At 40.9% G+C, this 24,474-nt stretch overlaps 1 protein-coding gene across 1 annotated transcript in view; it reads left to right on the top strand.

The window, feature by feature from the left end:
* Positions 1-24,474, top strand: part of LOC126278066 (lipase member M-like) — a 162,769-nt gene that overhangs the window by 126,340 nt on the left and 11,955 nt on the right. Inside the window, exon 8 of the mRNA XM_049977891.1 lies at positions 24,194-24,336. Coding sequence (XP_049833848.1) covers positions 24,194-24,336 — 143 coding nt within the window. The remainder of the gene's footprint in view (positions 1-24,193; positions 24,337-24,474) is intronic.

Below are 24,474 nucleotides of genomic sequence, written 5' to 3'. Positions count from 1 at the left end.
TAGTTTCGGCCATAGACCGTTTCAACCTTAGCAGGCATAAATGGTAGGTGTGTTATACCTTCATGAAAACGATTCCAAGATGCTATTACAGTCAAACGATAGCCAAAAAAGTTGTCAGCAGTATAATTGTTGTACACCGCAGTTGCCACCAGAGGTCTTTTTCGCATCTAAAGTAAAAAAAAAAATAAACCAACAAAATCTACTTGCACTGTGCGAAATAAGACAGCTGAAGGATTTCACTGTCAATTTCAGCGATTATTTAGCATCTGATTTTCCCCATCCACATGCGTTCATTAGCTCCACTGAACGTCTTGTGTTCCACTATGAATCGTTCCATGTTCATTGGCACATACATACAAATGATACAGACGAGAAACGAAGGCACCAGTCTCTAAAGCAATTTCAGTGAGATCATACACTGAATGTTAAGCAGAGTGATCCACCCACCTTGTGGTATTTGCAAGGGTATTTTGTAGCCAAAGTTTAGAAATATATAATTTCGTCGAGTGGAAGTGAGATATCGTTCTAATTTTGAGTATAAATGAACGAGATTTATTAGTAGAATTATAAGGTTATTTCGATTGCGTGATAATTCATCTGTTCTGAAAAAAGAGAATAACTGTTTCAATAATAGAAACTTATAAAAGAGTTTCACTAATTGTTTTTTATTCTGCCTTTTTTATTCCACATACAATATTGAAAAATAATAAATTTAACTGTGATGCAGAAACAGTAGAAATTCGTATTGGTCAATATAGTTCGAAAAATTCAGAAAAATTTATTCATTAAAAAAATCCAAATATTCATATTAAGTCAGATAAAATTTTAAATTGAATTGTTATTCAAAGTGATAAAAATTATGCATGGATATAAAAGAAGATAATGTTGCGAGTGTGCTGGGATTTAATAATCAAATTATTGCAGGTAATATAAAACTGTTGCTAAAGATGTTCCTAAAATTATTCCATTTGAATTAATATATATATATAAACTTTAATCTAGCTGACGGAATGTTTGTTAAACATAATGATCATTTTCTTCGAGAAACTAATATTATTGCTTCATTTAAACCTAATACTGTACTTGGTGGTCCAATAATTTATGAACCAAATCATTCTATAAGCATATCAATTTTTGATACTATTTAGAATTTACAAATAACTATTACTGATGGAAATGACTTTAATGGTGCTTATGTAACAGTTGATTTTCTGAAATGAATTAATAGATTACTCATATAACAAAACCATGAACCAAATCGAGAGTTATCATATTCTCTCATTTCCTGTTAACAAGAAAATTGAAAATAATTTAAATGTTTCTAACATGGAAACAGAAATTAATATTAATATAGGTGATGGTTGGATTCATCCTAATTGTTTTCAACTTTATATAACATTTGATGTTATTCATACTGATGGAAGAGATTTTTCATCTTATGACTGGAAACCAAATATTAAAGTAATTAACAACTATGTTTTAAAATTCTTTGATGTTATCAGAATTATAAAAGGAAACAATATTTTATCATCCCTATCAAAAGGACCAACGACCTTGCAGTTTGGTCTGTTCCCCCCTCCCCCCATTTTAAACCAACCAACTCTATCAAATGAATTAAATATGGTACAACATATTCTTAACTTCAGTAAAATTAAAACTAAACAAAATTAAGTTCTTTATACTCTAGCTTTAAGATTATAAATAAATTGTGTGAGAAGGAGATTTAACTATGGTTTTTATTTTTAGTTCAAGAAAAGATCTAGAAGATACTACTCTTCATTGGACTACTGATAATAATAATAGTACTCTTCCTAAATAAGGTAAAATTGTTGTTAAAAGTATGGAAATTCGTGTTCTGTTGTTAAATATGAATCAAAATATTCACTTGAACTAGAACAAGAAAAACTTAAAAATCTTTCTTTGAACTTCAAACAACTGGATTTTCTGAATCACATGGAAAGGAAAATTTTGAACTAGGTATCACTAATTATTATAGTTCTACGAATTTGATATGACTTATTTTTTTAATTATTTTCCAAACTAATCGAAAAATTAATCAGTTAAATGATTCTTCTCTATTTGACCACATAAAGAATTATGTAATCTTGATTCACAGAATAACTTCTTAAAAGCTTAAAATGCTTTTAGATTTTTTTAAAAATTCTAATTAAGTAGCAATGTAAATGTGAGTCCTTTCAGTATTGTTCAAAATTATCCAATATGTGTAATTAATGCATCCAGAAGAAAGAATGTTGCATCTACTCAAAAAACAACAATGAATTACGTGAATTCTTTAATGAAAATATCCCAAATGATACAGTTGCATATGTTATTACATATGTTAAAAGAATTTGACTTATGATTTGCAACATAGTCTTCTTACTGAAAATTTCTAATTTGGAAAAACATTTTAATTTTTTGAAACTTAATTTTTTTTCTGTCTGAGTAAAGAAAACAGCAATGGCAGCATTGATAACCTGTTAACTGAACTTAACATTCATAGTAATGGTTGAGCTGAAGTGTTCACTAAATTATCTGAGCTCAAAAAACATAAATTTTATTTCATTTTAAAATCTGAAATTTTTCCCACTAAATTTGGTGAAAAAGTTTTATTATTTTTAGATGATAAATTTAAAATTACTCTTACAGAGCTTCATACAAAAATCTTTTTACAAGATGATGATAAGTTAGAGAAAATTATTGGATTTATCATAGTTAAGAAAGAAATAAAGATCGTCCAATTCATATTACTCAGTTTGAATAAATCGTTAATTTTTTATACTTTTCAACTTTTTTAATTAAATGAAAATTTCCATTTGTGGGTATAGTTAAATTTTGGTTGGAGATACCATGAAATTAGAATCTTGGTTTCCATCAAGGGATTTTTAATCCAATATGTTCTTTGGGCCAGAATCGGCATAAGTATACGACTGTGACATGACGTCACAGGAATTGAATATGCGAGAGCAATTGGTCGTTCTTGGCTATCGTCGTCTGCTGCTGATTTTACACCATGGTGGAAAACTTATACACACCTTCTTCGGCACCATGATGCAGATGACATTCTGTTTCATGCCCTTCTCCTTCATACTGAAATTCTTGGAGTGTTGAATAATCTCTATGGCCTCCCTATATAGCATTTCGTGTTATCTACTTGTAGCTGCCAGTATTTCAACGGGCAGTCACCAGTTGGGCACAGGTATTCAAAGCATGTGACATTACGTCACTGCTTGGGAGGACCCATAAACGGAATTTTGCTGTAGTCAGTAGTGAACCAAAGTGTGAATCAGACACTCAAAGAAGCTAGGATCCCACTTGAAAAAAGCCTCTGCAGATAGAGATGAAATGTTAGGTCCTAATGTAAAATCCATTTGACTAGGGCATAGCAGCTCGAAATAGTTTATTAATTGTGATATTTCAGACCATGGAAGTTAACATTTTACAACTACAAGATTACATATTCCTCACACTAATTAATACTCCATTAGTTCTCGTAAGACTGTACAATGGACTGTACGACTACTAGTATTCCAATTGCTGTGCTATCTTGATAACTCTCAGTACACCACTTAACTCCTCATCACACTTTCAAGCTCCTCATTGCCTTCTCAGTTGTCTTGTACTTCTTAAGTGCTAGGAAACAAAATTCTTACTACACCTATATTGCAATGTCACATTCAAAACAATTATCTTACTTGTCATTTTTGCACTAATAATTATACTGTATAGCTCTTTCCCTCTCGGTAAATTATCCTGATCAAACATTTTCAACATCACATGGTCTGGCTCTATTAAACTCTTATGGTCAGGATCTCTTTTTGTAACCCACTGTTTTGGATCATCGTTCGAAACTTTGTTCCTGCAATAACAGTTCCCCTTTTGCATCCCTAGACAACATATTCCCAAATCTATACTCGCCCTAGAACCATATACATTAATGCCACTCACTAATCATGGACAGTTAGTTCCACTTATCTCTTTCACAGTAGTGTTAATCACAGAATCATACAATGAATTCTTCCCGAAATACTTGCCCTCCTAGTAGCCCACTCATCCAAAGCAACTTCCTGGTGCCTTGTGACATTGTATCATACGAATTAAGCTGTAGTGAGATTCTTCACAGTTTAACTGGCTTGCTTCTTAACGGAAATGAATTTTGCAAAAACAATCAATTGGCTACAGTCTCCCCTAGCTGGAATTTTGTTCTGTGTTTCACAGTGTCATCTGAAGTTTAATTCTGGCATGATGTTGGGATAGAATTTTTTTTCTCAAGTTTGCACACATCAGACTATGGCTGCATTGTAAACAGATTGCAGATTTCACTGTTACATTCCAGAAACTGAGCCATACATTCCTCGACAGTTCTGCCTGTTTACCTCCATCACTAACTTTATGAATACATCTCCTCATCCTACGTTCACCCCACTTCTGAGGAAATAGGTGCACCTGTACCGCAACTTCTACTGCATATGCAACACAACTATCTGTTTCCTGAGGAATTCCTACGTTATCTACAACAACATCTTTGCCTGCAGTCCATCTCTGCATTGCATGACCCAAAAATCAGTGACACATGCACTTCTCTGTATGTAGAGCCCAGACTCCATAGCTTCTAAGCAACACCCATTGTCACGCAATAGTGCAGATACTGCCCATTTTGATATCGGCTAACTTATTCACTTTGGTACATCTCCACTTACTCTGTCTGGCACTAAAGATAGTAAATTCCTCGTCTGTTCCAACGCCCTGAGTGCCCTTCACTCTCTGCAACACTTGTACCCGGCAGAAAAGTAGGCCAGAATATCCAGGCCGCCCTCCTCCACTCACAAAGGCAGGAGAAGGAGGTTTTCTCTGATCCTTAACATTTGGTGCTAGGCGTCATTTAACGGCATTGTGGACTGCCAGGAAGGTAGGAATGCAGCACACCATCCGAATCGACATGGTAGCAGGTCTGCAGGGAAACGTTTTACATTTCTTTGCGACATCGGGGTAAAAATTTCTAAAATCCCTGGCAAAGTGGGGATTGTATCAGAGGCTGCCATAATTAGCACTATCAACTCTTCATTCGTCTCAGATGTTTCATCAACAACAGACTTCAGGTGCCCCAGGCGAATAAATCAAGGGGCGTCAAGTCGAGAGCATATGTAGGCCGTGCCACCAGCTCACTGCGCCCTATCCATTTCTCACCAAAGGTCTCATCCAAATAATTTCGCCCACATGAGCGAAGTGCGCAGATGTACCATTTTATTTACACATGTGCTGCCACGCGTTGACTAGGACATGTTCCAATGACACTGGCAGTGTTTCCCTTACGAAGATTAAATATCCGTTAATGTTCAGTCGTCAGGGGATCATGTATGGAGCAGTCAAATTATCGCCTACGTAATCAGCTCAGACGTTGCCGGCAAAGCACTCTCAGTGATTACAAAGTAAGGCAAAAGGTAGATTTCCACATGCTCACACATGTTGATTGTGGCTGTTAAACGCATCTTCCCTTGTAAGGACTGTCCCATCTGTAAAAAGTACAAAGTGTGGCAATTCAGGTTGAATGGCACACTTCTGCAAAAACCACTAGTAGATATCAAAGCTATACAGAAGATCTTCTAGGTTAAGGGCTTGAACTCTCTGAAGGCGGTAAAAGTGCAAATCATCTTCGTTCCATACACACCAGGCCATGGAATGGCTTACATCTATTTTTCGATTAAAACTCCACTAGAATGTTGAGGGAGTGTTTTGCAGCAACCTGCTGTGCGAGTTGTCTGTTGACGACTGCATGTGTTTGGCCTTCGCACCTGTATCACAAAATTTTCGCATTGGGTTTCAATGTAGGCCGGAAACACAGATGCGCTATTAAGATACCTTGATATTGGACAACTCATCTCAGATGCATATGTCTCTCTTTGGGACCTGTGAATGCGAGTGAAAGTGCATGGATCTGTTTCTCGACGATTCGATGACCTTTGGACGTACCACCGTTGAGAAGCGAGAGCATTTCCACCCGCCGCCCCACAAGCACAGTACATGTCAGCTCTTTCCTCCCAAGAAATGTGCTCCACTTCCTATCCGATCCACACACTACCAAATACAAGGGTGTCGCCGTTTATTGACACACCAATGTAGGGCGATCTGGACCATGCAGTGTGCATTGGTGCCACACTGTGTGTGACATTTGTCAAAATAGCACTTGCACTGCCAGACGCAACACGTTTGCATCCCAAAAAATGCCGGAAGAAACTCTGTGGTATTGTCCTGCCCATTATCCCTGCTGCCATTGTGACTCGGATGGTTAGTCGTATGCATACCTTTGTGGCTTTGTGCGGCGCTGGTAAATGAGGCCTTGCGCCGAACCCTAAGGGATGCGGACATTGGCTGCTATGTGAAAGTTGCTTCTTTTGAGCCACACTTCCACCTTCCTCGTTCGGTTTCCTGCCGATAAGTGTGTTTGTGTTCATTTTAATCGTTCTCGTCATCTTTTTACTTTGCCTGTCTTGCATATAGGGGATACTGTCCTACATTTTATAGACACAGAGCGGTTTCTGGGCCTAATTATTGACTCCGGTTGTCATGGCTGCCACACCTACGCGACTTGAAATCCAGAACCTTGAAGGCACTGAACATCCTCAAGTACCTCAGCCACAGGTCTTGGGGAGCGGACAGGGCGCGTCTCCTTCAGTTTTATCGAGCTTATGTGCGTTCACGGCTAGACTATGGGTGCACAGTGTATAGGTCAGCGAGGCTGTCTTATTTGCAGATCTTGGCGCTGTCCACCATGCTGAGATTCGACTGGCCACGGGTGCTTATCGGACCAGTCCCATACCCAGCCTCTGTGCTGAGGCTGGGGAACCGCCACTCCTGCTGGAGCGCCAGGCTTGTAAGTTTCTTGCAGCTCCCACCTCGCCATCTTGTTGCCCATCCACCTCTGGACCGCCTTTTTTCCCACCGCCCCTGGGCTACATTGCCATTTGGGATCCGTGTGCAACGTGTGCTGGAGTCCCTCCGCGTGGAGCCTGTACAACGCCAAATCCTGGGTTTTAACCGCCTGCCACCCTGGTTACTGAAGAGGCCTGGAGTGATTTTAGATTTATTGCAGTACAAGAGAGATTGCACTCCTGCCACCGTTTTTAATGTAGCATTTTCTGCCATTTTATCTGAGCACCACGACTACGTAGCGGTTTTTACGGATAGGTCGAAACAAGGGGATTCTGTTGGTTGCTCTGTTGTTTTTCCGGATCGTGTCCTCAAGGTCCGACTGACTCAGACTTTTACTGTCTTTGATGCAGAATTGTCTATGATCTTGCGAGCACTGGAGCAGATGAGACATTCTTCCTGTCCTAAATTTCTTGTCTGTTCCGATTCTCTAAGTGCCCTTCACTCTTTGCAACGTTTGTATCCAGCAGGTAAAATAGTCCAGACCGTCCAGGATGCCCTGCTCCAACTAGCACCAAATGCTAAGGATCAGCGACTGGGGAAGGTGGTGGCTTTCTGCTGGGTTCCGGGGCATGTCTGCATTGCTGGGAATGAAAGGGCAGATCTCGAAGCCAAGGAGGCGTATCCACAAGTATCTCAGAGTGCTATACCCCTGTACACACTCAGCTCGCTGTTGAGCTCACGAGTCCTGCGCTGGTGGGAGGATGAGTGGCTGGAAGTGACTGACCTATGACGCATGGCTTCCTGCTCCAGCGGGAGGACCCTGCAATGTGTGGTCCTTGTGGCGTCCAGGTCACTGTGCGCCACATTTTATTGGATTGCGTTTTATTTTCTGACCTGCGGGCCGCGGCTGGCATGCCAGCGGACTTGCCCTCTCTTTTAGGCAACACTCGGACGAATGTGGTTAAAGTTTTAAAGTTCTATGCCATGTCAAATGTTTTTACAAATATTTTAGGGAGAGGATCTTAATTTGCTCACAGTGTGACAAGCTTGCCCATATTTTATGTATATGTCTAGCCAATGACAATTTACTGTGGCATTCTTGTTGCTACGTTTTTCCTTTCCTTACGTTCTACTTTCTTATGTCGCATTTTCCTTCTTTTCCTGCTTTCTTTGCGTGAGTGTTTCAGTTTTATTAGGACTGTCTACGTTCGTTCCCTTTAATGTGTGTCAGGGCGCTGATGACCTCGACGTTGAGCGCCCATAAGCCCCAAGACACACTCGCTTTAGAAACACCCTGTATGTTAGATAGCGGCTTATTTGACATACTGAAGTGCCCCTTCTGATCACGTTTCTGACAGCATATATACTGTCCACCAGTTGGGAAACTGTCCGGCTCGTTCAGTAACACTTCTTGTCTTCCTGCCCCGCTGGCAGCTTCACGGTGCCAGCCGTGGCCTGTGCTGCAATGTACAAACAGCCTCGTCGCTGTAAATGGCATTCTAATATCGTGCATCTGCCAGCTTCCATGGCTCTCCAGACTCGCCAAAAACTAATGGCTCCACTACAGCTAATTTTCAGCATCTGAAGATATCAGAGTATTTACATCATCTCCGGCCGTGGTGGCCGAGCGGTTCTAGGCGCTTCAGTCTGGAACCACGCTTCTGCTGTGTTCACAAGTCCTGTCTCCGACATGGCTGTGTGTGATGTCCTTAGGTTAGTTAGGTCTAAGTAGTTGTAAGTCTAGGGGACTGATGACCTCAGATGTTAAGTCCCATAGTGCTTATAACCATTTGAACCATTTGAATTTACATCATCACTCATTTGACACCTAACTGATGGATAAAGTATTGGTCTATGTTTTTCTATACAGTACAGTTTTCCAAGCTACTCTTACGACTTTGTCGTATAGTATCCATCCATCTTACATTAAATCGGCATCTCAGTCTTTTCGTATCATTTGGAATCTACACCCACATTTGCACCCATACTTCATTAGTGACAATGGAGTTTAAGGCATCGCATATTTCCTGTTACACCACATATTCTTTTCATACCATTTCCGTATGTACTGCGGTAAGAAAATCTGCTTAAGTGCCTCCATGTCCGCTGAAATTAGTCTGATCTTTTACTAGCGTTACTATGAGAACTGTTCATAGAGGACTGTAATATATTCCTAGACCAGAGAAAATTTGATCCTATAGGAGCACGACTAACAGTAAAATGTTCCTGCTTATTAAAAGATCCTGAGTGAAGAGAAAGATACCGGTTGCCTCATTCTGCGCTCCTCAGCACCTTTTACCTAAACATTTTGACAAGCGAACATATTTGCTCTTTTTTTTTTAACATGCAATCCCTCTCTCACTCCCACAATTTCCACCAACTGCGACCCGCTGTTACCCACTAGTCCGTCGCTATACGTCACTCATACCCATCCACTCCCAGTTGTCCTTTCTTAACCACTCATTCGGCCCACCTCATGGTCATTATCTCTTTGTGTTTCACTAACTGTTGCTGTCTCCCATCCCACAGCTATAGTTCTCTTCGTTTTGTCCTACTACTACAGTGTGCTCTCACTGTCGCTGTCACCCTTTTGCTCTCTCTTTCTGTTAATATCTCATTCCTACGTTCCCGCTCCTGCTATTTCTACTCACTGTGAAACGACCCCTTAGAAAAATTATTACAAGACTGTGCTTAAACTGGAACACAATATTTTTTAGCGCAACGCAATCTGACTTCCAAAAATCCCTACGAAAGAATGGCCCTGAGTATTATTAACCTATACGCTTCACAAATCACTTACCTCACAAAAATCTTCGTTACTCAAGCTACTGCAATACAGCGAGCACCACTACTGCCAGCTAAATAAAATATTCAAACTACTGAAGGCACTAACTACTGACAGGCATAGTTAGCAAATGAAAGATTTTAATACAGAACAGACAATGTATTTACCTTAATATTCATAATATATAAATCAGTTCGTGACACCAATTCTTACAAATTTCAAAACTCCGCCATCTCTCTACCCACGTCCACCACTGCTGGCGGCTCACCTCCAACTGCGCAACGCTACGCGCTGTTAGCATCCAGCTGCCGCTGCCCAACACTACAATGGCAGACAACAATGCAAACTAAACACAGACTGTGCACGGCACAGCCAGTGATTTTTATACAGAGCGCTACGTGGCGGCGGCGTTACCAATAAAAAAACCTAAACAGCTTACTTACATAGCCCCCATGCTCCCCACAAAAAAATTTACAAATTGTTTTGGGCAGTGGCCAGTACAGATTTGAAAATTTTTTTCATAATTACAATGACAAAGAAATGAAATGCATACACTTATCGATACAATGTTGGTCAAAAGCTAAAATTTTCTCACAGTCCATAAAGACAGTCATGATCATTCATCAATGTAAAATTGCAGTGTTTTTCTCAAAGTCTGAGTAGTAAAAGAAAATGCACACGGAAGTAGTGGATTTCCATGCAGTCTTGAAGAAGTAGTGTTGTCCTTCCAACAGAAAGACTGTGCTGACTCTTGACATGCAGACAGGTAATGGGCCACAGCAGAGTCAGTCGACGTTGAAGACTATCGGTAGGTAGGTCATCACAGAGTAGACCCACTGTAGTCCTGGTAGAGATTACTATTGGTGGGCCACCAGAGGTGCAGACCCACTGCAGTCCTTGTAGAAATAATGGTATTGGTGGGTTGTCAAAGGTGTAGACCCACTGTAGTCCTTGTAGAGATGGCCAGCAGTCATCTGTTTGACTGTGCAGGCGCACAATCACCATTGAAAAGTCTTGCGGATAATATAGCAAGTCCATAACCACCACTTGTGCACTCAGAAAAATTGTTTTTGAAATGTCCTTACAACCAGCAATGCTGTTATCCAGTCCCTTACTGAATTATTAACACACGTGCAAACACTATCAGTCCCTACTTCTCACATATTGTCCATATACTATGACCAACAGAAATGTGTGCAGTGAAATGTAATTTACAAGTTACTTAATTTGATGAACTGGTGTCAGTTACAATTTTATAACATAAGAATGCAATAACAAAGGTACAAAATACATCTTTAAAGAACATAACAATACAGATAACATTTGCAGTAGTATAGGCTTTACAAAAGAATCGAAATAGCAAATACATCAGTGTTACAAAAATTACGACATAAGTACATACATAAAAGATCAGAATAATTTTTGAAACATCAACTTCACACATGAGCATTAGAACAAAACAGAATAAATAATGTGTAAACATCTTTACAAAGTAAATAACATGTTATTAATGCAAATTATATTTGAGGATAACAGCATTCCTCATCATAGTGAATGTAGCTGAATATTAGAAAATTCTACAACATAAGTCTTATCAGATGAACATATAAAGACAGGAAGAGCATAAATACACAAGGGTACACAAACACATAGTGGGATAACACAAGGAAAGGGCAGGGTTTGTTTTACTGCAGTATTTTGCAAACAAAACTTTCTTTACTTCTCGGAGATCTTCCTTCGTTCTTCATTATTTCCAAAAGGTCCTATCTATACCTGATTTCTGTACTTTTTTCGTATAACTTCTTAATGCATTTCTTCCAATCCATCGCAAATCGTTCTCTTAGATAGGCTACCCCCTCTTAAGCTAACTTAAATCTACTGAGCTCAGATGCTTAACTAAGGGACGAGGCAATGCAGCAGCACAAAACAATTAATACAAACAGCAATGACAAAAAAATGCAAGTAAGCATAGCGAGCAGCAATAAATGTAATAATTTATATCTAAGCATGACAAAGCTGAAGCAGAAAAAATATTACACTAAAGACAACAATGCAGATAAGGGAAATGCATATTCACATCTTAATTTCTATATAATTAAAGTGGTGCACCACAAAAATTTATTGTAAAAAAATATTACCATGTACTTGAAAAGACAATTCTGTATGCAATTTCTGTGAAGGGAAATGTCTTTTTGTGCTACTTCGTTTTTTTTTATGTACATCATAAAGTTATTATTTACTGGATCTGTAGGCATAAAATATTTATATTAGTACATCCATAAAATTTATTTTAACCAATGCTTCAGTGCAGTTAGAAACTAGATATTAAACAAAATGAGTAAATAAATGCATAAAGCAAGCCACATGGCATTTCTCTCAACTAGCAGGACAATAGCCATGAAATGTTTCTCGTCGTTTCATTAGTCATTTTAGTAAATATCATAAATTAAGAGCTCCACAGTGTAATCATATGTTTTCAAGTTTGGGCGTGTAGTATTTGCGATGCTTTCTACAAAGGAATCTCAATAGCGAGGATAATGACCTCTTTTTTTTTCACCTGTGCCTCTGACAGGCACACACTAATGGCTTTCTTTTGTCGGGTGGTTGTCGCGCAGCTGGGTGCCCATGACGCATTACATGCAGGTGGTCACTTAACTGTCTTATCGAAATATTTACGACACCAGTTTCTGTTACAGTGGCAGTCTCCTATAAAAAAATTCACAGGTCAAGAATTTGCGTTACAAATATGTAGAAACAAAATCCTTTAAATAGAATAGTGTCCAAATAATTTTCGCCAGCATAGTGATACATTCACGCATATACACTCATTTCATAACTCTTAAAGTACGATTCTCGGTTTCCAACATCCTTTTTCACAAATCAGAGTCCCTAACCACTACTCATTATTCCTTACCTTATTCGTCGACACTTCTTCAATATTTCATCATAACAGATATGTAGCATAATCAAATTCCTCATATAGCATCAGCTTATTGATCATAAACATGCCACAACAGCATAATACACATCGTCATCGTAATAATAACATCATAACACCTCAGTCAAATTCTCAAAATCGTCGTAGCTTCCTCCAATAATTTCAAAACCTAAAAAAAATTCTCTGCTCATGTCAAAAGTGTCATCTACCTCAAACGTACTTTAAAAATCATGATCCCATGCCAAATACCTCATTCAAAGCTCTCATAGTATCACAATGGTTCTGAAAAAATATGAACAGTTCACAAAGTACAGACAAAATACAACTTCGTAAGTGTGAAGTTATCCAAATGTGTAATTACGTAAACATGTGTCACTGACGTAGTAAAAATATGTTTGTTTCTCTGTCAAATAATCAGATAGCTGTGTAACTCTGTGTTAGAGAAATATGGTACCGATGTGTAAAGTTGTATAAACAAATACCATATTAGCTAGGGCTCCTTGTGTTTGCCAAACACATGGTACACAAAGTAAGCGTGTACCCCCCCTGAGGATTAATGTAATTATATCCTCAGGTGTTACAGATTACAGCAATGGAATTAAATGTATCACGGAAAACTTTCTTTGTAATTCAAATATGTTGAAAAATAAATAGTTTAATGCGTGTCCTGTAGCGCTAAATTTGCGTCTTGCTGTAAGACAATCTCTGTGGAAGTGTCGTAGTTATTGTCCTCCGAAAGCTAAGTTCTGCAGAAGCCAATGTACTTACCTCATGATAAACGAAATTGAAATGCTTTGCGTATAGATATCTTAGTTATTACGCTTATTGCCGTGATGAAGTAAGTACTGTACTGTACGTATTGTTGTGCTACAGAAAAGGCTGTCTCATTGTAGCTATACCACAAACATTACTACTAAAACGTGTTTTACTTTCCAGAAAATTTCAGAAAAAATGTGCAGATATAAAACAGATAAACTGCAAAAGCAACATTGTAAATTGTCACTCATTAGTAGCGTCGTGATAAAATCGTGTAGCTGTCACATAAACTAACCACTGTATCAGCTGGTATCTCACAGAAAGTACTTTAAATCCAGAATGTATTTTCAAGTAAACCAAAATGTTGCATTAAAATCTCATTAGCAATACTGGTAAATGTTCTAAGTATGTGAGCCTTATAGTCGTTACGTAATCGTGCAACTAACAAGCAAGAATGTACACACGCAATAACACAGTGATGTCTGTTCACTATAACAATGCATTCGTAATTTCTGTTTAAAAATGTTCCCTAGGTTCTAGACTGGATAGTTAACTTCAAAACATTGTTGCATGTAAACAGTTTCTCAGTGTGACAAAACATACTACAAATGTGAAGTGAAATGTTTTATGGCAAAGACAAACTTAAAAAGCAGATTATCATTCAATAGACGGTTTTACATGTAAAATGTGATGTAAACCTTTACTCTTCCTAGTATGCAGACTGTCAACTGAAAAGCAATTATCATGTGGTTACGTCGGTAAGGAACACTGGAATGTTGCTCAAGGTTAGCGTCTATGTTATTTTTCTCTGCGCCAGCCGGCGCACGCGGCTGCCTACGGTGGGAGTCATTGTCTGTCTCTTTGTTGGCGCGCGCCGTTATTGGGATTAGGAGACCTAACTTCTACAAATTCACCTTGTCGAGAGGGCCCTGCCCTGTTTGAAGCTCGCCAATTCTGATGGAGTTCAGGTCTGTCGTTTTGTCGGTAGTTTACATAGTTTGTTGTTTGTCGGTCATGTAGTGGAGAATTTCTCCCTGAATCGTAACTGCGCGCTGGACCGTTGCGTCTGAAGTTATTCCGTCTCGCTTGATAATAATTATTTTGGTTCCCGTATTGTCTGTTTCTCTGATTGGGTCTGTGATATTCATTACCGCGGAGAGGTGATCTTTCCCTGTAATAATTACTACTCTGCCAACGGTTGTCATACGGGTGGTGCCTGTTTTGTTCAAGATTTGCGTTGTACGAATAGCCTTGTCGTGTATTATTTCTGTCATCGCGGAATTGTGACAGGTGTGACCTGTAATTGTTGTGCTCCTGTTTTCGCGTTCCGCGATTGTCAGTGTCAATTTCCAGTTCTTGTAACAGTCCCTGAAAAGCTTCAATGTCGTCTTTGCATGGTCCTGCTAAAATAATCTGTCGTAAATGTTCAGGTAATTTGATTAAGCAAATGCAGATGAGTTCTGAGGGGCTGTATGGGTTTGAAAGATACTGATTCTTATGTAACATGTCTTCAAAATATTTGACAAGACTGGAAAATTCAGATTGTTCGAAATGTTTCATCATTATGATGCTATGTTTTACTCGGTCTTGTGTGGCTTGGGACCAATATGGTGAGAGGAAGGCATGGTAAAATTCTCTTTCACTGTGGCAATCGTGAATGACCGATCGCATTCTTACAGCTGGTTCATTCTCTAAGTAGCCACACATAAATTCTAATCTGTGCTCTAGTGACCAGTTGAGAGGAAAACAATGAGAGAATTGATGGAGCCACGCTTATGGATGAATGTCGTTGCCAGAATTCTTGAATGTTTTGAATTTACGTGCAGTAATGAACAGCTTATAGTCAAAATCATCGTGTCAGCGGGTAGCATATCGGTCATTGTTACGTCGTATCGGCGGTTCCATCTCAAAATTCGGTGCACCTTGCCAATTACTTTCATGATTTCCGAAATGCCCTGTGTTATTATTTTGTGGTTGTTCTGTATTGCTATGTCCCTCTTCCCATACTGGGGCGCGAATGTCCTCTGAAATATGTAATTCTTGTATTATTTGAGCCAACTGATCTTGTATTTCCCGCATTTCTCTTTTGTACTGTGTGTTGATTTGATTTTGATTCTATTTGAATTTCCTAATTTGTTCATACTCTTCAGTGTCAGTGAAGGCTACAGGTTTTGTGTCATTCAGATCATCATCTACCTTCGTAGATAAGTTAGTGAACTGATCTGAAAGTTCGGCTACTTTATCCGACAGTGAAATTATTTCCTCTGTGTGTCTTTCTGAACCAATTTTCAGAGTATCTACTGTGTCCTTTAAGTTCGCTTGAGTTTTTGCAAGTTGCGTAACCGAATCGGTAGATGCAACTGAGTCAATTTTAGCTTGCAAGGTCTCATGATTTTCATGAACAATAGTTTGCAGTTCTTTTATGGCTGCTTCGTGATTCTGTAATGCATTTTCATGCCGCGAAAAAATAGGTTGGAAATGCTCACAAATTTGTGTTTTTACGTCATTACAGACTTTTTGACATTTCGATTCGATGTTACGTAACTCATTAGTTAAATCTTCACGCGTTTGTTCAAGTGTGGTGTCTAACTTTTGAAGCTTTTGCTGTGTTTGTCTCTGATTTTGCTCCATTGTGTCTAACTTTTGAAGATTTTGTTCCATTGTGTCTAACTTTTGAAGATTTTGTCCCATTTGTTTCTGATTTTGTTCAAGCGTTGTGTCTAACTTTTGTAGCCTTTGTCCCATTTGTTGCATTAACTGCAATAACAGTGCACTGGTGTCTGAAACATGTTCCTCAGTGCTTTTCGGCAGTGCATTTGAACCGGCAATATTCGCATTTTGAAAAGCAGAAAATGTGTCTTGATTTATTTGAGAAAACGGTGAGGACGCAAAATCTGAATCTACAGTATTTGCAAGATTGTGTCCTGTCATTTCCGAATCCTGAGACGAGCTGTTGCCGACCGATCTATCGATAATGCTTCCCTGTTTACTAATTGTTTCACTGCCTACACCATTATTTGCAACTCGCTCCATTTCCCTATGCGCTATTACCAAATTACTACTTTGAACATTAGTGAATTCATTACATGGTGACGTTAACACACTGCTTTCGTCTTCACTGTCATTTCTCAGTTTACTTTGGAGCCTAGTGTTACGTTTTTCACACGCCATTATTGTCACAATTTTTCATACGACAACACAGAAAAACACAATTTGAAGAACAAAAATAAAAGAACACATTAACATAGCACTGAAAATAATATCTAATTAATTGCAGGCGCAGCTGCGAAATACTTCGTGCAAAACTACATGCATGCCACAACTATTTTACTGTACAACAATTAAAGACTGCAACTACAGAGGAAATTCTCTCTACAATTACGCGCTAGCAATAAACAAAAGCTACACTAATTACACAAACTACAAGAAAAAAATCAGAAGATTCCAGTGGGGTATCTTTGGCTAACGGTCGACATATGAAACGTCCCCTTAGAAAAATTTATACACGACTGGTATATATGAAACGTCCCCTTAGAAAAATAATTACAAGACTGTGTTTAAACTGAAACACAATATTTTTTAGGCAACGCAATCTGACTTCCAAAAATCCCTACGAAAGAATGGCCCTGAGTAACATTAACCTATACGTTTCACAAATCACTTACCTCACAAAAATCTTCGTTACTCAAGCTACTGCAATACAGCGAGCACCACTACTGCCAGCTAAATAAAATATTCAAACTACTGAAGGCACTAACTACTGACAGGCATTGTTAGCAAATGAAAGATTTTAATACAGAACAGACAATGTATTTACCTTAATATTCATAATATATAAATCAGTTCGTGACACCAATTCTTACAAATTTCAAAACTCCGCCATCTCTCCACCCACGTCCACCACTGCTGGCGGCTCACCTCCAACTGCGCAACGCTACGCGCTGTTAGCATCCAGCTGCCGCTGCCCAACACTACAATGGCAGACAGCAATGCAAACCAGCCACAGACTGCGCACGGCACAGCCAGTGATTTTTATACAGAGCGCTACGTGGCGGCGGCGTTACCAATAAAAAAAACCTAAACAGCTTAGTTACAACTGTCTCTCTCTTATTCATTGTCACAGATTCTGTCTCTCATTATCACTGACTCTCACCCACTTCCAGTTTCTCCTTCTCTTTATGCCTGTCCCATTGGCACTGTCTCCTTCTCTCTTTTTCCAGCACTATTCTGTCACTGTCAACTATGTTCCACTGCCTCTGTGTCCCTTTATTTGTCTCACACTGCCACTGTCTCCTTCACTCTTTCTATACTACTACACTGTCTACGATCTTTTAGTATTTGTTACTTGTCCGTTCCTTTTCTGCGGCCACTGTCTCCTCCTCTCTCGGTTCAAAAAATCAAAAATATGTCTGCAAGATAAAACGTACGGGAAAATTTTTAAACGTGCTGAGGAAGATGGAATGAAGCTACTGGTACCCCATTTTTCAGTCAGTCTTTTAAACAGGACCATATCCGCCGTTTCGCCTTTTTTGTGCCCATATAGGAGCAGTTTTCCGCTGATTCCCTTCTCTTCCCTGTTACTGCAGTACATGTACTCATATGAAAAGAACTTTATGGCTCACTAAAATTTTGATAGTTACTTTTGTGACACTGAAATAAACCAAAACTATGTAATTTTACGTCTCCGACCAGATTTTTATGTGCAAAAAGATTTTGCGTATGGTTCAGTACTACGAGGATGATTGAAAGAGTAACAGTAAACAATTTTTTGTGAAGCATTGTATCACTTACAGATACAAACGAAATGTCATTTGCCAACATAACTACTCTCCTTTTCATACCGTTGCACCAACCTTCCTGTGCCAGTTTCGGTTGTGCCTGCAACCAAAAATGCACCGCTTCTTTAACCTCACTTTCAAATCGTCGTCCTGTGGAAGGTCCTTCAGGGTTCAAACAAATGGAAGTCCGAAGGAACGGGCTCAGGCCTTTACGGGGAATGCAGTACTACGAGAAATCTGTCTCCGAATGGCGGCAAGAGTTACAGCGGTGGTGTGGGGGTGCCCGTTGTCGTTAAGGGTAAGAACGCCTATGGATAGAAGTCCTCTGGGACGGCTCCTCATTCCTGGCTTTAGCTCATTCACCAACATGGCGCTGTACCGGACACTGTTCACTCTTTCACCCGTTTGCTCATAGTGCTCCATAATCGCCCATTCATATCCCAGAAGAGGGTGAAGATGACCTTTCTGACAGATGACTCAGACTTTAATTTCTTCTTGGCTGGAGAATACGTGTGTCGCCATACTGAAGATTGTCTTTTGCTATCTCGTTCGTAGTGGTGCACACAGGTTTCGTCTCCTGTGATGAGACGTGTCAGAAAGTCGTGTCCTTCAGCGTTATATCACGCCAGAAATAATGTGGCAGCCTGAACGAGCATCATCTTGTGTTCATCAGTGAGCAACAAAATGGTTCAGCCGCGTGGGATTAGCCGAGCAGTCTAAGGCGCTGCAGTCATGGACTGTGCGGCAGGTCCCGGCGGAGGTTCGAGTCCTCCCTCGGGCATGGGTACGTGTGTTTGTCCTTAGGATAATTTAGGTTAGGTAGTGTGTAAGCTTAGGGACTGATGACCTTAGCGGTTAAGCCCCATAATGAAAAAAATGGTTCAAATGGCTCTAAGCACTATGAGACTTAACATCTGAGGTCTAACTAACCTAAGGAAATCACACACATCCTCTCCCCAAGCAGGATTCGAACCTGAGACCGCAGCAGCCGCGCGGTTCCGGACTGAAGAGCCTAGAACCGCTCGACCACAGCGTCCGGCAGTGTGCATCGTACACTCGAGAAATGGAACTTGAGAACCTCATTAACATTGGTATGAGCGGATCCCACACTAATACTCAGTTCCCTGGCTAAAGCTTCTACAGAAATACACCGGTCCTCACGAATCATGGCTCCAGCGCGTCCCACATTCTCGTCAGTAACGGCCGTGCTGGGACGACCAGAGCGTTGTTCATATATGATTGACATACGTTCACTTTTAAAGGGATCCACCCCTCGTACATTCTTCTGTCACTAATACAGCTATCTCCATACCTTTCCAAAACCCTTCTATGGATTCTTTCGATGTATTACTGTTCACTGTTCTTCTACGGTACACAGAGCTAGGGGCGCGATCATTTTGTTTCATCTTTCGGCATATGCGGTAATTTTCTCAACACACGCATCTTCACTTCCGAGGGTTTCAAATACCTGACACGTTAACTGCATTTAATTCTGATAAATTGCTATTACTTTTTGAATTGCACTCGAACATCGTGTGGTTCCCAGAACCCTTCTGATGATAACTGAGGTATTTTACAGCACGTTTTTCCTTCCTATGTCACTTCATAATCTAAGTTTTCGCGTCACACCGTATTTTACGTGCGTATTTTACATGTAGAAATAGGGTAACTTTGAGCTTCGATAACTCGGAAACGAATAAGGATATCAAGAAAGTTTCAAAGCTGTTCGAGATCAGGATTAGGAACACAGAGCAAAAACTATGGTCATTTGCTGAGCATAGTCGCCTTGGAATCCGCGGTTCGGTGTTGGTACCCAAAAACCATGTTTCCCTGGTATTCTCAGAAACCGTCCATGAAATAAGTGGTTCCCCTTAAGGCAAACAGTTAGCCGACATCTAATGGAGAAAGAACCAACCGCTCTGCTCCATTTGCTTGAGCCGAAGGAAGTGTGTAATACTGAAACTTTGACCCTGTGCTGTACGAGAGTTACAGTAAGAGGATCCTTCCGTTGTGCATACAAGTGGTCATAGCCCAGGGGCTATCCACAACACTTGACCTTACTTTTCTGTCATCAATGGAACCCAAGGTACGAGCCCCGTAAAAATATCGTTTTTATGCGTGGCGTTTTGATAGATATTAAGTAGTGGTTGTTGTCCTATGCGTACCAATTTGTCGTTTAAAGCTAATCTTGGAGATATGATTGGCATTTACTTTCAAGTGTTTGCCAGTTCGCATTTTTCAGAATTACCTTTACGCTGTACCCTGAGAGAACAAAATGTGAACGGAGGGAGCATCCTGACACATTAAAACTGTGTGCCGGATCAGATATTGAACATAGGACCCTTTTCCAATTACGGTCAAGTGCTTTGCTAACTGAGCTACCCGAGCACGTCTCACGACTGGTCCTCAGAGCGTTATTTCCCCCAGTACCTCATTTCCTACCTTCATACACATACATATACATACATACATACATATCACACATGTTATGACTATATCAATTTTGCCCAAAACTCGGCCGTTTCCAGCGCATTTTTTTGTTCTCTTATCAAGATTATCTTCTGTGCAGGAGGATGGACACAGGCAGAATTGAAGCATTTGATGAACAGTTTGGTCTTCTCCACAGTCACACTGAACTCACTTTGATCAGTGTAGCCACACCTTGCAAAATTAAACTTTGACATGCCAACTCCAGATCTCAGTCTATTCAGGGACTCTCAAGTCTTCCATTTCTCATCGTAGCCAGAAGATATGTTTCCTGAAACACTTTTCCAGAGAGGTGGAAGGTAGGTCATAGCCCTCCGTATCTTTTTCAGGAGTGGATCTAAGTGCCGTGATGTTGCACGGAAACGCCTACTTGACTTCAGTTGTTGCGGGTGCAGTTCGTGCACATACAGAGGATGCGATTTCTTCAACTCCATAACTCCATTTCCTTCCCTCCCTCATTGGCAACTATTCCTATTCGTACAGCACATGATGTCACTCCTGGGAGATGGTAGCGCAATTCGAGTAGACTGGATTTCAGGCAACAAGTTATGATTCTGAAGAAGTCATTGAGAGATATGTCCAGCCCTTTGCCATGTGTTGAAATATACAACAGGACGCGCATATTCTGCCGCACAATAGCATACTACCATTGCGGTGGTTCGTATAGTTTCATGTTACTGCCTCATTGTGATCCGGTGAGTTCCCGTAGAAGATTGATCCAGGAGGAAACTTTTCACTAGCAGTTTGTGCAGTGATTCGTGGAAGTAAGAGATGTGTCAAATATCAGTCCTAGATATTTTGGGGTCCCACAGCACGCACTCATGCATGTCTCTCTGATTTAAGATGTAGCACAAATGAATTAATGAGCTATATGCAAATTGCAGCATTTTAGGACTCAATGCAATGAAACGACCCCCCTCCAACAGTAAGCCCAGTACGTTACAATGATTATTACATCGATGTGTCTTCCACTACTGATTAAAAAGTGACTTGAATGTGAAAGACACATCTAGAAACAAAATTTAGTTTCATTCGCCATTAACCATATATCATATCAAGTGACTAAGAATTTTATGGAATATAATGCGCTAGTGACACAAATACATATTCATATTCTAGATCACAGGCACGAACTATAAATGCCAGGAAATGTTTGACAAAACAAAAGTATTCCAGTCAGCAGATATTGGTCGCTTACCGCCCTTGCACATTCAGTCGGTTTTCGCTTGCGTTAATAGGGCAGTTCCGAAGCGACCGTTTCGCAGTTAAGGAAACAACAATTTATGTGTTGCGCTATGCTTATGTTCAAGGTTTGAGGGTTACCAGCAAAATATATGTAGATAAATACTGCAAGCAACCAATTACACACAAATGATTCACACGGCCGTACAAAAACCCGAGTAACCATATAACTTCTGACTTGAGACCTATAACATAGATCCAGCCCCAAGCCAGGTAATGCCACACTCACCTCTCGATGCGCGATCTCCCAGCGATTCATAATCCCTGTAGACGTTCCCAGATGGCAACGTGCAGATATATATAATGAGCAAGACAGACAATGTATTTCACCACTGAACCTGATTCAAAGATAAGGTGTAAGTAGGCTGTTTAGGTTTTTATATTGGTAACGCCACGTAGCACTTTGTATGAAAATCACAAGCTGTGTTGTGTGCAGTCTGTGGCTGGGTGGCATTGTTGGAATAGTCGCTATTGTAGTGTTGGGCAGTCGGCTGTTAACAGCGCTTAGCGTTGCGCAGATGGAGGTGAGCCGCCAGCAGTGGTGGATGTGGGAAGTGAGATAGCGGACTTTTGAGAGCGGAAGATCCGGACGTGTGTCCATCAGAGAGAGGAAATTTGTAAGACTGGATGTCATGAACTGATTATATATATATATATATATATATATATATATATATATATATATATATATATATATATATATATATACACTCCTGGAAATTGAAATAAGAACACCGTGAATTCATTGTCCCAGGAAGGGGAAACTTTATTGACACATTCCTGGGGTCAGATACATCACATGATCACACTGACAGAACCACAGGCACATAGACACAGGCAACAGAGCATGCACAATGTCGGCACTAGTACAGTGTATATCCACCTTTCGCAGCAATGCAGGCTGCTATTCTCCAATGGAGACGATCGTAGAGATGCTGGATGTAGTCCTGTGGAACGGCTTGCCATGCCATTTCCACCTGGCGCCTCAGTTGGACCAGCGTTCGTGCTGGACGTGCAGACCGCGTGAGACGACGCTTCATCCAGTCCCAAACATGCTCAGTGGGGGACAGATCCGGAGATCTTGCTGGCCAGGGTAGTTGACTTACACCTTCTAGAGCACGTTGGGTGGCACGGCATACATGCGGACGTGCATTGTCCTGTTGAAACAGCAAGTTCCCTTGCCGGTCTAGGAAAGGTAGAACGATGGGTTCGATGACGGTTTGGATGTACCGTGCACTGTTCAGTGTCCCCTCGACGATCACCAGAGGTGTACGGCCAGTGTAGGAGATCGCTCCCCACACCATGATGCCGGGTGTTGGCCCTGTGTGCCTCGGTCGTATGCAGTCCTGATTGTGGCGCTCACCTGCACGGCGCCAAACACGCATACGACCATCATTGGCACCAAGGCAGAAGCGACTCTCATCGCTGAAGACGACACGTCTCCATTCGTCCCTCCATTCACGCCTGTCGCGACACCACTGGAGGCGGGCTGCACGATGTTGGGGAGTGAGCGGAAGACGGCCTAACGGTGTGCGGGACCGTAGCCCAGCTTCATGGAGACGGTTGCGAATGGTCCTCGCCGATACCCCAGGGGCAACAGTGTCCCTAATTTGCTGGGAAGTGGCGGTGCGGTCCCCTACGGCACTGCGTAGGATCCTACGGTCTTGGCGTGCATCCGTGCGTCGCTGCGGTCCGGTCCCAGGTCGACGGGCACGTGCACCTTCCACCGACCACTGGCGACAACATCGATGTGCTGTGGAGACCTCATGCCCCACGTGTTGAGCAATTCGGCGGTACGTCCACCCGGCCTCCCGCATGCCCACTATACGCCCTCGCTCAAAGTCCGTCAACTGCACATACGATTCACGTCCACGCTGTCGCGACATGCTACCAGTGTTAAAGACTGCGATGGAGCTCCGTATGCCACGGCAAACTGGCTGACACTGACGGCGGCGGTGCAGAAATGCTGCGCAGCTAGCGCCATTCGACGGCTAACACCGCGGTTCCTGGTGTGTCCGATGTGCCGTGCATGTGATCATTGCTTGTACAGCCCTCTCGCAGTGTCCGGGGCAAGTATGGTGGGTCTGACACACCGGTGTCAATGTGTTATATATATATATAATGACTTTTCAACAGTATTAAGGTAAATACATTGTTTGTTCTCTATCAAATTACTAAGGGGACGTTTGAAAGGTAATGTAATTTGTAACATGCATAGCTCGATGATTCAAGAACGGCTGACAGTATAAACGAACTCTGTTATGTGATAAAAAGTGGAGTGTTTAGCGCTGTTGGTGGCAGTGTATACTTAGTGGCCTGATTTTGTTTGTTTACCAGGAAAGTTGGAGGGCTTCGATTGGGGTCCCAAGGAGAATTTTCGTAGGTACGGCTCGGAGAAGCCGCCCGAATACCAGCTGCAGAATATCACTTTGCCAATAGCATCGTTCGTCGGCCGTAATGACAGATACGTCTCACTTGAGGTAAGAAGGCACTGGAGTGATTCAGTACAGTATGCTTAAATGCCACTGTGGTTGCTGTAATTAATTTCAACTTGTCTTCGTCATCAGCACTGTAGTGACATTTAGGGGATGAAATATATTCCTAGATTATCAACGTAA

The sequence above is a fragment of the Schistocerca gregaria genome, chromosome 6 (genome assembly GCF_023897955.1).
Source record: "Schistocerca gregaria isolate iqSchGreg1 chromosome 6, iqSchGreg1.2, whole genome shotgun sequence".
Lineage (NCBI taxonomy): Eukaryota > Metazoa > Arthropoda > Insecta > Orthoptera > Acrididae > Schistocerca > Schistocerca gregaria.
This window is presented reverse-complemented; position numbering and strand designations above follow the sequence as displayed.